The sequence below is a fragment of the Bufo gargarizans genome, chromosome 6, assembly GCF_014858855.1.
Source record: "Bufo gargarizans isolate SCDJY-AF-19 chromosome 6, ASM1485885v1, whole genome shotgun sequence".
In the NCBI taxonomy this organism is placed as follows: domain Eukaryota; kingdom Metazoa; phylum Chordata; class Amphibia; order Anura; family Bufonidae; genus Bufo; species Bufo gargarizans.
The window spans coordinates 151,144-164,274 of NC_058085.1; the positions used below are offsets into that span (position 1 = coordinate 151,144).

At 47.5% G+C, this 13,131-nt stretch overlaps 1 protein-coding gene across 1 annotated transcript; it reads right to left on the minus strand.

The window, feature by feature from the left end:
• Positions 1-103: 103 nt before the first annotated feature.
• SNX21 (sorting nexin family member 21) lies at positions 104-12,469 on the minus strand. Its single transcript, XM_044296505.1, has 4 exons — positions 12,249-12,469; positions 3,714-3,900; positions 3,426-3,580; positions 104-1,279 (listed from the first exon to the last, which is right to left on the minus strand). Exons 2-4 carry the CDS (start codon positions 3,898-3,900, stop codon positions 590-592), a joined length of 1,032 nt encoding a protein of 343 aa, XP_044152440.1. The 5' UTR covers positions 12,249-12,469; the 3' UTR covers positions 104-589.
• Between the last annotated feature and the right edge of the window lie 662 nt (positions 12,470-13,131).

Here is a 13,131-nt window from a genome sequence, read left to right on the forward strand (position 1 = left end):
ATCCATAAAGGCACCATGAAAGACCGAGGAAGGTCAGCCAAACTGCTACGAGGAGGGTCTGTTCCCATAAATTTCTCCAGATGAACTGGCACAAATCTGAAGTAGAGTTTTAAGAAGGTTGCAAAGTGGCCCCATCACCTGGGGAAAGGTATGTAGTGCAAATAATTTGTTCCTTTTGGCTAAGGCCCCATTCACACGTCTGCAATTTTGCGGACCCATTCATTCTCTATGGGCCCGGACGTGAAGCAGAGAGCACACAATGTGCTGTCCGCATTTGCGGAGCGCAGCCCCGAATTTCCGGTCCGCAGCTCTGCAAAAGATAGAACATGTCCTATTCTTGTCAGCAGCTGCGGACAAGAATAGGCATTTCTATAGGGGGTGTGTTGCGGTTCCGCAACACACCATGGACGTGTGAATGGACCCTAAAGCTGCCCTTGTACATCTCCTGCCTTGAGAATGAACACTTAGAAGGTTGGCCATGCTGGATTCTTTTCGGTTGATCCTCCTTTGTGCTTTCTGGTGATGTGCAGTGCTAGAGACCTCAGACTAAGCTAAAATAACCATCATCGATCCAACATCTATGGCTCCTCTACGTAGGCACCCGATCTGTCTCTTTGATAAGCATTTCCTTCAGTGTAGGAGCATTGTGTGTGGCATGGCCAGCCTCCTGCAGTCTTCGCAGAGTAGCTTCAGAGCTTCTCTTGTCTACCCCCACTCTCCACGATAACTGTACATGAGCTTGTAGGAAAGCAATGAGGAAAGGCACGTTCTGCTCTTGTACATCCCGAAAAAGTGCAACAGCCCGTTCACTAAATGCTTGTGCATCTGCAAGTGCATCCATCTCCTGATGGCAAACCACCAGTCCGGCCAGTACAAGAAGCCGATGAGTGGAGGTACCCACTGGACAAAGCTTTTCTTGCAGATGCCAACAGTTCATCCATAGGGGTAATGCCAGTTGATATAACCCTGTGCATGTAAGATGCTGCGCCTTTTGCATGTCACGGAGATAGAAAAATCCCAGGAATTCTGGAGACTGTCTCAGGGTGGGCACTGAGGACACGTAGCATAGGAACTGTTCAAAGGCGCGACTACGTTTTGCTATGGTCTCGGACGTAAAGTTCTTGTGCAGGCGCTTGTGGGGGAAGGAGACGGCGCTCATCTCGTCAGGATAGCGGGAGCGCAGGCTTTTCCTCAGGCGTTCAAGATCGGAGTATCGGCAGCTGATGAAGGCAGGTGAGGGGTCGTACTGCCCTGAATGCAGAAGGTAAATGGTGTACATCTGGCAGGAGAGCACAAAACAAACAGTCAATACCTGGCACAAAAACGTACTGCATTTTTTGTCCTAACTACCTCAGCAGGGGCGTAAGGATCAGGCACTTGGACTGTAATCTATTCAGAACCCATGCCCCTTCCATTGAACATATGGGGGGTTTGGGAGGAATAGGAGTTGAGTGACACTAGTTGACTTTGCCATGTGCCTGCCAAACAAAAAGATATACAGGCGGCACTCGCCAATTAGTGCAATCTTTTATTTCCTCCAGAGCTGAATACATCAGAGCTGGATGTATAAATGGCTTGGGACGGACAGACAGTGAGACGGCCGTTTCGTGCCTCCGCGCTTCTTCAGGCCAGTAACATGTGCCTGCCATGTTGACCTCTGCTACAAACGGCATACTAGTCTGAAAAGTCCAAAATGCTGACTCCCCCATGGTGAACGTGCCGTATTTTCTGAAGTTGGATGTTATGTCTTGTTTCCTACGGGTCTCTTTACACGGGGGACGATACAGCAGCAGATTGTCGGGAGGGAAGTGTTCCTTCCTGACAAATTGCCTGCTTGCTGGTGGAGGAGACTGCTGCTATCACAAGAGCGATCTCCTCCACAGTATGGGGAGGAGCAATCACTAAAGCTATTGCTGTTCCCCATACACAGCACAAACTGCAGCCAGCAAACATTTTTTGCGACCGCACAAATGCTCTATTGCCCGATGAACAAGCGTAGTAATCGGGGGTACATTTACACCGCCCGATAACTGCTAATGAGCATTTTTATTAATGCTTTTTAGCGATAATCTGTGGAATTCTTGGCTTTACTCTTGTGATTTACTTAGGAATCAAGGATGGGTCTACACTGGAGCCCTGCCTAATTTAGGCCCCTTTCACACGAGTGAGTTTTCCTGCCCGGGTGCAATGCGTGATGTGAACGCATAGCACCCGCACTGAATCCTGACACATTCATTTTAATGGGTCTGTGCACATGAGTTTTCTTTTTCATGCATCCGTTCTGCAGCCCTGGCCCTATAGACGTGAACGGGGCTTCAGTGAAACATGCATTGCGTCCGCAAGCAAGTGCAGATGCAATACGTTTTTCACTGATGGTTGCTAAGAGAGGTTTGTACACCTTCAGTTTTATCACGCGCGTGAAAAATGCATCAAAACGCATTGCACCCGCATGGAAAAAACTGAACGCAATCGCAGACAAAACTGACTGAACTTGCTTGTAAAATGGTGCGAGTTTCACTGAACGCACCCTGAGCCAATCCGTATAATTCTTGTGAAAGAGGCCTTAAAGAGGTTAAAGCAGACAATATTTGACAATTCCAAGTTACCCCCTCATTCACATGAAAACAGCCATTGCTTTCAGAATCATTGCAGTCTATGGGCTATACACCGGCCAGTTAATAGCAGCTGTTAGAAAAATAGGACATCATATTTTTGGCTTTTTTTGCAGCCAGGGAACCCCACTGAAATCAACTGGATACAGTACGGGGAAAACGGCCTTTCAGGGTTTAAAATAAACACCTGCCCCAACTGCATGCACAGGGGGCACTCATTGTTCATGGGGGTCACATGATCACTCGGAGCATCAGGTCCCGCTGCTTCCGTGAAGAGTGAGTGGCCCCTGTGCATGCAAGCACAGGGGCCACTACTAAATCGTCGGCACTACTGAGGGTGTGGGCCATAATATATACTGAGGGCACTCCAGGAGTTTGGGATAAAGATAAGAGTTCATTCAAAGTCTATGGGACTGACTGAAACCGCCAAATACTTTTCTGCTGCGGGGTAACATGAATGTCCTCACACATTACAGCTGAGCAGTATGGATCCCAGCAGCAACAACCTGTGATCTACCTATTGAGACCCAAATAAGAGGAGTATCCACAGCAGACATCCCCCTCTTAGGACTCATGCAGACGACAGTGTCCCTGTATTGCGGCCTGCAAACGGCGGGTCCGCAATATAAGGGCACTGGATGTGTGCACACCGTATGGTGGGTGCAGACCTATTTATTTTAATTGGTGCCACACCTGCAGTGTAAATCCACCATAGGGGTGCTCCATGTCTGTATTGCGGACCACACTATATGTGCAGTCAGAATAAAGCCACAAATCTCAGCAGACAAAGTAAATGGTGGATGGCCGACTTACGACATACTTGGTGTGGGTGTCCCTCACCACATTAGCCTCAGTCACCTCAAACGTCAGTCTGATGGGCAGGCTCTGGTCGTGTGCGGTGGACCACATCTCTCGGAGCTGCTGTGTTAAGAGGGGATGGGTGTTCAGCTCTTCTATGCATCTGACTTCTGCAAGAAAAGCTTTTATCATCTACTGGAATACCCCTTTAATGCACCAGCGCGAGTAACATGCTGCATACACACACTATGAATATCCAAAGGCCTTTCACCCTCAGACGCCAGAATCCGTTTATTTTAGTACCTGCTCCGTCGCTCTCCTCCGAGCCCAGGCTGTCTTCACTCAAACTAAGGGTCCCGCTCAGGCGCAGGGACAGTCCTTCGGTGTCATCCACCAGTTCCGCAATTTCTGGGGGTTCTTCTGGAGGTCCAGGACCCCTCTGCCGCCTCACTGTGGTGGGACGGAAGCGGCGAAGCAGCTTTGATGCCATCTGGAAGGGTATTGCAAATGTTACTACACTGGTAATTCAACAAACTACGAATGCCAAGTTATTAAACTCTGCATTTCAGTTTCCCAAGGTTCATGTCAGGATCTCTGCTGCTGTGACAGAATGGAAACTGGTCTGAATTCAGTTTCTGTAACTGAGGAGAGAGTCCAGAAAAGGAGACATTTTTGCTGCTGTCTTTTGCTTGCACAGATACATTGTAATAACTAACAGCAAGCAGAGACCTTGAAAATGGCAAATAATGGAAACACAGAGGGGGAGATGTATCAGAACGGTGCAAAGGAAAAGGGAAGTCATTTTTCAGAGGCCCTTTGTAAAATGAAAGCAGTGACCTGATAGGCAGCCATCGGTGACTACTCTACTTCTCACAGGTTTTAATATATCAGTTGCCATAGTAGTGCTTGTCCGACCATGGGTCTGCGGAAACCATTAAAATCAATGGAGCCATGCGCTGGAGAACACGCACAGCACACGTCCGTGATATACTGACATTTGAAAGTCTAAAAGCCTCCCTAAGGCCTCTTGCACACGACCGTATGGCTTTTTCAGTATTTTGCGGTCCGCAAAAAACTAATCCGCAAAAAATACAGATGACGTCCATGTGCATTCAGTTTTTTTGCTGAACGGAACAGCTGGCCCCTAATAGAACAGTCCTATTCTTGTCCGTTATGTGGACAGCATATGGAGTACCTTCCGTTTTTTTTTTTTTTTTTTGTGCAGATCCATTGAAATGAATGGTTCCGCAAAAAAAATGGAATGTACTCCATATGCATTCCGTTTCCGTATTTCCATTCTGTTGAAAGATAGAACATGTCCTATTATTGCCCGCAAATTACGTTCCGTGGCTCCATTCAAGTCAAAGGGTCCGCAAAAAAAATAAAACGGAACACATACAGAATGTACTCCGTATCCGTTCTTGCGGAACCATCTATTGAAAATGTTATGCCCAGCCCAATTTTTTCTATGTAATTACTGTATATGCCATACGGAAAAACGGAACAGAAACAAAAAAAAAAAAAACTGAACGGAAACAAACAATGGAACAACGGATCCGTAAAAAATGAACTGCAAAACACTGAAAAAGCCATACGGTCGTGTGAAAGAGGCCTAAGGCAATGACAGACGTGCGATAGGTGCAGACATCACCTCTGAGGTCGGTGACTGGCTGCAGCGGCACAACTTTACTGCGAGGAAGTAATCGCAGACCAGTGGAGACCACCGAGTGCACAGCAGGGGAGTGATGGTTATTTTTTATTTATCACATTTGTTACTGTTTGGGAACTTCTTAAAAATCTCAAATTACACCTTTAAAGGACCTTTAAAGGTGTAATTTATTGCAGCCCATTAGGAATTGCAGAACGCATGCGGACCTATTCAAGCACACGTGTGAATGGACCCTTAAGGCGACCCTTAAGTCAATGAAAAGGGTTAGATGCTTTAGGAAAGGAGGCGTCACTCTGCATCCTCCATAGAAACACCGCCACAGCACACCTGGATGCAGCGCGCAGGTCACATGCTGCTCCAATAGCGGCCATGATATGGATGCACGGTCAGAAGATACCATCATCATCATGGCTAATCAAGGAGTGAAAATGGTGACAAATGTCTGTCATATTGTAGCGACATGTCAAATGTTTGGATCTGTGGGGGTCTGGGGGCCAGGACCTCAACAGATTGCAGAAATGAGGGGGTAGAAGAACTCAACGGGTTGTCCCATTTGGACATTTATGGCTATCTGCAGGGTAGTCTACACATGTCCAATAGGTGCGGGTCTGTAAAGGCTAAATAGTAATGTCACCATGGGGCTGAAAAGCACGGGAGCCCCCCGGAGTTCTGCACCAACTATATTGGAGACTTTCAAAGTCTACAATAAAAAATAAAAATAAAAAGTGTCTGAAGGTTCTCATTTATCCAGGTCATGGTATATCTGTAAAGACTAAATCAAGGCAATGTAGCCGGGGTGTCTGAGAAACTGAAGAGGATTTTTAATAAACATCACATTCCTGTTTGCTTTAAACCCAGCAACACACTGAGGCAACAACTGGTGCACCCCAAAGACCCAACGCCTAAACACAAGATGGACAACATTGTGCACGCAGTCCAGTGCAATGAGGAATGCTCCGAACTGTATATCGGCGAAACAAAACAACAACTACATCAGCGTATGGCCCAGCATAGAAGAGCCAAAACCTCTGGTCAAGATTCAGCCGTGTACTTACATCTAAGGCCTCTTTCACACTTGCGTTGTCCGGATCCGGCGTGTACTCCACTTGCCGGAATTACACGCCAGATCCGGAAAAACGCAAGTTAACTGAAAGCATTTGAAGACGGATCCGTCTTCAAAATGCTTTCAGTGTTACTATGGCAGCCAGGACGCTATTAAAGTCCTGGTTGCCATAATAGTAGGGGGGAGCGGGGGAGCAGTATACATGACGTGCCATGCGATCACGTCATCCATGCGCCTGGGGCGCCCCCGGGAGCCGCACGGACGGTAAGTATGCTGCTCCCCCGCTCCCCACTACGCTTTACCATGGCTGTCAGGACTTTAGCGTCCCGGCAGCCATAGTAACCATTCAGAAAAAGCTAAACGTCGGATCCGGCAATGCGCCGAAACGACGTTTAGCTTAAGGCCGGATCTGGATCAATGCCTTTCAATGGGCATTAATTCCGGATCCGGCCTTGCGGGAAGTCTTCAGGATTTTTGGCCAGAGCAAAAGGCCCAGCATGCTGCTGTATTTTCTCCGGCCAAAAAACGTTCCGTTCCGGAACTGAAGACATCCTGATGCATCCTGAACGGATTTCTCTCCATTCAGAATGCATTAGGATAAAACTGATCAGGATTCTTCCGGCATAGAGCCCCGACGACGGAACTCTATGCCGGAAGAAAAGAACACAGGTGTGAAAGAGCCCTTAAAGAAACAGGTCACACCTTTGAAGACCGTCAAGTACGTGATTTGGATAAGGAGGCCGATTGGTACAAACGAGGCGTGAAGGAGGCCATCTACGTAAAAATGGAGAAGCCAAGCTTGAATAGAGGTGGGGGGGTTAGACATCTATTGTCTGCCACATACAATGCTGTCTTGACACCTTTTTCTAGGAGGTCATTATCACCTACTGACTCCAATTAGGAGAATGGAACCAACACCTTTGACCCAATGCTGGGTATAATGACCTCTGACCCCATGTTGGGTATAATTACCAGATGTGGATTCAGTTACATATTTATTCCCAGTGAATTCTTGTACAGTCCCTCAGAATTGAGAAAGCTCGTTGGAAGAAGAGTGAAACGTTTTCAAGAAATCTACAGTACGTCCAGTTGCCTTGATTTATTCTTTACAGATACAATAAAAAAGGAACATTTTTGGGAGGGTTTTTCCAGTTATAACCTGACACGTCTGTTTTAGAAACTACTTGCATTTCCCATCTCTGGGGCAGCTATTCCTAATACTCAGTTATGTCATTCCTTTATTATTCCTACTAGAAGTTATAATTGAATTGCCAGCAGTTTGCAAAGAAGGTCCAAATATACCAGTTTGGGGGGCGGGGTGTCCCCTGCACAGTCTGACACTGCACAATGACACCCCCCAACTGGTAACACCCATCTGGACCTCCCCCAGACTGCTGGCAATTCATTTATAATTTCTAGCAGGAATAATAAAGGAACAGCACATCATAGAATCACAATAGATGCTCTGGAATGATTATTACATGGGGATACAAGTAGTTGGTAAAACATACAAGTCAGAAGGGGTGACGGGTCACTAAAAAGTCTGAGGGGTCTCAACACCCAGACCCCCCACCAACCAAAATATTTGGCAGGTCAGAAGTTTAGCGGAATGAAGATCTTCCTAAGGCCTCATGGACAAAGGCGTTGTTTGGGTCCGCATCCGAGTTGCTGTTTTTGTGGCTCGGATGCAGACCCATTCACTTCAATAGGGCCGCAAAAGATGCGGACAGCACTCCATGTGCTATCCGCATCCGTTGCTCTGTTCTGTGGTCTGCCCAAAAAATCTAACATGTCCTATTCTTGTCCGTTTTGCAGACAAGAATAGGCATTTCTACAATGGGCCGCTCGTTACGTAAATTGCGGAAGGCACACGGGCGGCTTCCGTTTTTTGCGGATCCGTGGTTTGCAGACCGCAAAAAAAAAACAGAACGGTCGTGTGCATGAGGCCTAAAGCGGCCTTTAGGCCTCTTCTATGCCCTGGACCGAGGAGATCTCGACCTCTTCTGCAGCTATCGGATTATGAAATCCTTCACAATCTCCGTTTTGAGCAGGGTTGGAAAGCAGAGGAACAGGTCCCGGCCCAAGCTGCCATGGAGACTTAAGACACACAGCAAGACGCTCCCAAGATGGCAAGAGCAGCCGTCACCTAATCTGCTAGCACTTCATCTGGAAAATGCCTGTGGTCTCACGTGGCCTTTACACAGAGCGAGGAAAAGACAGATGGGATTGCCACCGAAATAGCAGCAGGCCTGGGATCGGCGCTCCGGAGAAAACCACCCAAAGATGAAGAACTGCGGCCGAAAAAACATGATGGTGCCAGGGGGTAACGCACCATAAATGCAGGATGCCACTGCGCCACCTAGTGTTACTGTAGTGAACAGCTGGAATTTCTTCTTCATATACCATCATTGTTTTTATTGTGATTTTTACAAAATTGCAGATAAAACAGTTTTTGCTACAATTTTGGAAAAACCACTGAAAACGGACAGACTGATATGACCATGATGTGTGAACAAACGGTTAGGGCCCGTTAAAATTTATTTTTCCCCGCGGAATTTAGGCGCAGATCGCTTCTCAGTGTGGTTGCGGCTTTAGCCCTAATGCACACAAATGTATTTTCTTTCTGTGTCCGTTCCTTTGCAGAACGATTCATTTCAATAGGTCCCACAAAAAAAATAAAAAAAGTTTCCCCGCATTCAGTTTCCGTATGTCCTTTCCACCAAAAAATAGAAGATGTCCTATAGTTGTCCGCATTACAGACAAGGATAGGACTGTTCTATTAGGGACCAGCTGTTCTGTTCCACAAAATACGGAATGCACACGAACGTCATCCGTATTTTTTGCAGATCCATGTTGTGCGGACCACAAAGTACATACGGTCGTGCGCATGAGCCCTAAGCGTGGCTTAACACTGCGTTTCGTTTTTCAAAAGTCTTGTTTTTGGTCGCCTTTTATTGGGGAGCAAAACCGTGCTGGTCAATGATAAATTATAAAACGCCCTACAAACACTGCGGTTTTATTTTCTTATAAAAATAGCAGCACGCTCTGGGCGGTTTGTGGTTTTTTTTTCAGGTGTTTTCCTATAGTAGAAAAAAAAATACTTAAAATAAACGCCACATACATGAATTTCACTAATATATATATATATATTAGTGTGTCCGCACCGATGAGAGGAATTCGGGAATGTTTTGATATCACTTGGATAACCCCTTTAAAAGACGATTGGTGTGTAGGAAATCCCAGTGATGTCATCAGCACCAGGAAGAGGATCTTGTAATTAATGAATATTCATTAGGGAAACTGAATGACTCCTTAATGAGTAATTACACTGTGGAAACTCCGACTGAGGCCTCACGCACACGGCCCGTATTACGTCCTGCAAACAGCAGGTCTGCAATATGCGGGCACCGGGTGTGTGCTCCCTGCATCATGGAGGCACAGAACCCCACAGAAGCACTACGGAGCACTTCTGTGGTGTCTCTGTCCGTGTCTCCGCACCGCAAAAATAATAGAACTTGTTCTATTTTTTTGCGGTGCAGAACGGATCACGGACCCATTAAAGTTGAATAGATCTGGATCCCTTGCGGCAGCCGCACAGATGGTGCCCGTGCATTGGGGACCGCAAATTGCTGTCCCCAATGCACGGAACGGCCGTGTGCAAGAGGCTTGATGCCGGAGTTTCTCTTTAAGAACCTGTAAAAAAAAAAAAAAAAAAAGTAATCTAAACAAAAGGACTCATGCACACGGCCATTTTCCGGTCCACAATACACAGGCTCCGGCTGTGTGCACCCCGCATCACGGATGCGGACCCATTCACTTGTTCTATTTTTTTTACGGCGCAGACGGATCATAGGCCCATTCAAATTGAATGGGTCTCAATCTGTCCTGGCGGCTGCACAGATGTTGCCCGTGCATTGGGGATCGCAAATTGTGCATAAGCCCTAAGTTTTAGTGGCTGGCAGGTGAGCGGGGATGTCCGTCAGGAGCCGCGCAGCACGGTCAGCACTTTCGGCGAGTAGAATAAGTCACAAGTTCTCCTGCGTTTCCTCTGGTTGCGTAATCGCCCAAGATTAACTCTCTGTCTACAAGTAAAAGACTCAGCAACACTTTAATGGCTCGTGCACATGACCATTGGGGTCCCATGCTGTGGACCGCAAATTGCAGTCCGCAATGCACGGGCACCTTCCCTGGGGCAGGCGGATGAAAGGGTCACTTGAATGGGACCGCGATCCGTTCCGCAAAAAGATAGAACAACACAAATGCGGTCCGCAATACGGGCACGGGACACCAACGGTCGTGTGCATGAGCCTCCCCCGTTACATACCTGTCGTGTGGCTGTAGAAGGTTCGGATCACATGAACAATTTCTACACAGAAGAAAAAAGCAGAGTTCATCAGATTTGTGAAATCTCATTCACACTGCGTTTTTTCCTCACGGAAATCCGCATGTAATCCACACCCGCACGGTGTGCTCTAAGGCGGTTTCCGTCCGGATGCGTGTAGTGAACACACAGCATCCAGACTGAATCCTGACCATTCACTTCTGTGGGTCTGTGCACGTGAGCTGATTTTTCAGAGAAAAATAAATAAAATTAAAAACGCAGCACGTTCTATATGGTGCGTTTGTCACGCAGCTCTGGCGCCATAGACATGAATGGGGCTGCATGAAAAACGGAAGCGTCCGGAGGCCATGCGTTTTTCACTGATGGCTGCTGGAGACGTAAATTGTTGTTATTCAGTTTTTCTTCACCTTGCAATCCAGATGGAAAACGCGCACACACTGAACGCAGTCGCGGAAAATAGCGATTGACCTATCAGTTTATCCTTAAACAGATCCTGACGCAATCCGTATTGCTTGTGTGAGCCGGGCCTTACAGGTGCACTTATTTAAAGGGGTATTCCGTTTGTGAGGGGATAACTAGGCTTGAGCGAATCGAGCTGGAGATCATAGATCCAAAGTCGATTTGTTAAAATAAAACCTTTGTTGGTAACGCCGTTTCTGTATAGAATTAAAATGTATGGGCTCCGTGTAGGCAGAGTTTGTATCGCCTGAAGTCGCGCGAGGCTTCGGAATTCCTATCTGCGTATTTAAAAACAGGAATCCATAGTGGGGGTTTGGTAGCGAGGTACCGGCCAGTACCAACGCCAACTTCGGATTCAAAATAGTGTAGCCATTCACGAAGTCTCGCAAGGCGAACTGTGCCCACACGGAGAAAGTTAAACAAATCGACTTTAGAGCTAAGATCCGAAGCTCGATCAGCTCAAGCCTAGGGATAACTATTAGATTGGTGGGGGTCCTACCGTGGGACCCCCACGAGAACCCCGTAGCCACATGTACGTGGCCGCTCCATTCATTTCTATAGGAGCGCTGTACTCCACTATCTTCATAGCGCACATGTGGGTACGGGGCCCCCGTTCTGGTGATCGGTGGGGGTCCGCAATGCTGCGGATAGGCGATAACTTCCAACAAGCAGAATACCCCCTTAAAGGGCCACCGCCTCGCGCACTGATAATCTCTCATAAAGGAAGTGCAGTTCAAGCAGTTTCCAAACACGGAACATTAATGTCTGCAAATCAAATAAGGCTGAAGGGGTTAAACAGAAGTTCATTTAAAGATCATTTCCCCTTCTGAATAAATGAAGAAGTCGCCTAGAATTTCCCCAAAGTCGCTGTCCTCTGGGGCGAGTATCAAATACATGGGGGCCACTCATGGCGGTCGCCCCTGATCACAGATCTGAAAACCGCAGCAATTCCCCAATATACTCCTGGGGCGAATTCACACTGGGCAGATCTGTTGCATCGAAACGTGCAGAAATCCTAAAACAGGAGGGCAGTCCCCCACCTATCTGATACACAAGTGTGATCCCCAGTAAAATCCCCCTTAAAGGAACCAGTGAGGGCGGGGCTTGCGGTGACCACAACAGACCCCCTCTAGGGAATTGCTATATATGCAATGTACTACATGTAGGTGAAGTAACACAGGCTCAGCACGGTTTACTACGTGCTTCTGCCACATTCCAGTCACAGCCACATAGCTGACCCTTTAAGAGGAGCCGACCTCCGCGGTAATCCCTATAATCCCCGCTAATCCCCACAGCGCCACCTACCTGTTGCCCCTGCTATGCAGCAGAGTGCGGGAGACTTGACGTTTCTGCTCCCCCGGGTCCTCCAGCACTTCCGCTTCCGGTGTCCAGTCCAGGGGGGGTGAGGAGACTGCTCTGCGGTGTCTAATATAAGCACGGTCCGGCTGGACTGTGAGACTGCCAGACAGGCGGGGGTGCGCAATGTGACACCCCTCCTCCCCCGTGCGATGGAATGCTCCTACTGCGCTTTATCGATACATAGATAATTACCGTAATTACTGTAGTATCACTGATGTAATCGGGGCTGAGTCACCGGAGCGTATTCCCGGGGCTCGGCCTGACTAGAAATGCCTGCTCTGCCGTGTAGTCACACCTATACAGCACATCTAACCATTCAGCTTAATGTTTATTAGACTCATTTATTATTAGTCTGACGACCGTGGAAAAGCCACCCCGTCCAGGGAGGAGATTAATCAAAACTGGTGTCAAGTAAAACTGGTTTAGTTGCCCCTAGCAACCAATCAGATTCCACCTTTCATTCTTCAGAGCACCTTTTGGAAAATGAAAGGTGGAATCTGATTGGTTGCTATGGGCAACTGAGCCAGTTCTACTTTACACCAGACGCCGATCATTTTCAGAGCACGTCCTAGCAACGGTCTGTGAAAAATCACTGACTGAACACTGATGTCATGTCAGTGGTTTTTTCACAGACCCATAGACTTCAATGGTCTGCATCACGGACCAAAGTGGTGCTTGTCTACGTGATTTATATCAATTAGGGTCCATTGACACATCCGCACTTCTGTTCCACGGCCCCGCAAAAAAAAAATAGAACATGTCCTATTCTTTTCCGCAGCCACGGACAAGAAAAGGCATTTCTATCATAGTGCCGGCCGTGTGTGGTCCG

Bases quoted from the DNA above. Each gene is read 5' to 3' on its own strand.
- SNX21 (XM_044296505.1), bottom strand. From the start codon at position 3,900: ATGGCATCAAAGCTGCTTCGCCGCTTCCGTCCCACCACAGTGAGGCGG. The intron at 3,581-3,713 runs GTACTAAAATAA...CTTTTCTTGCAG, and splicing joins GGAGGAGAGCGACGGAGCAG to AAGTCAGATGCATAGAAGAG. The intron at 1,280-3,425 runs GTAAGTCGGCCA...CTCTCCTGCCAG, and splicing joins ACACCCACACCAAGTATGTC to ATGTACACCATTTACCTTCT.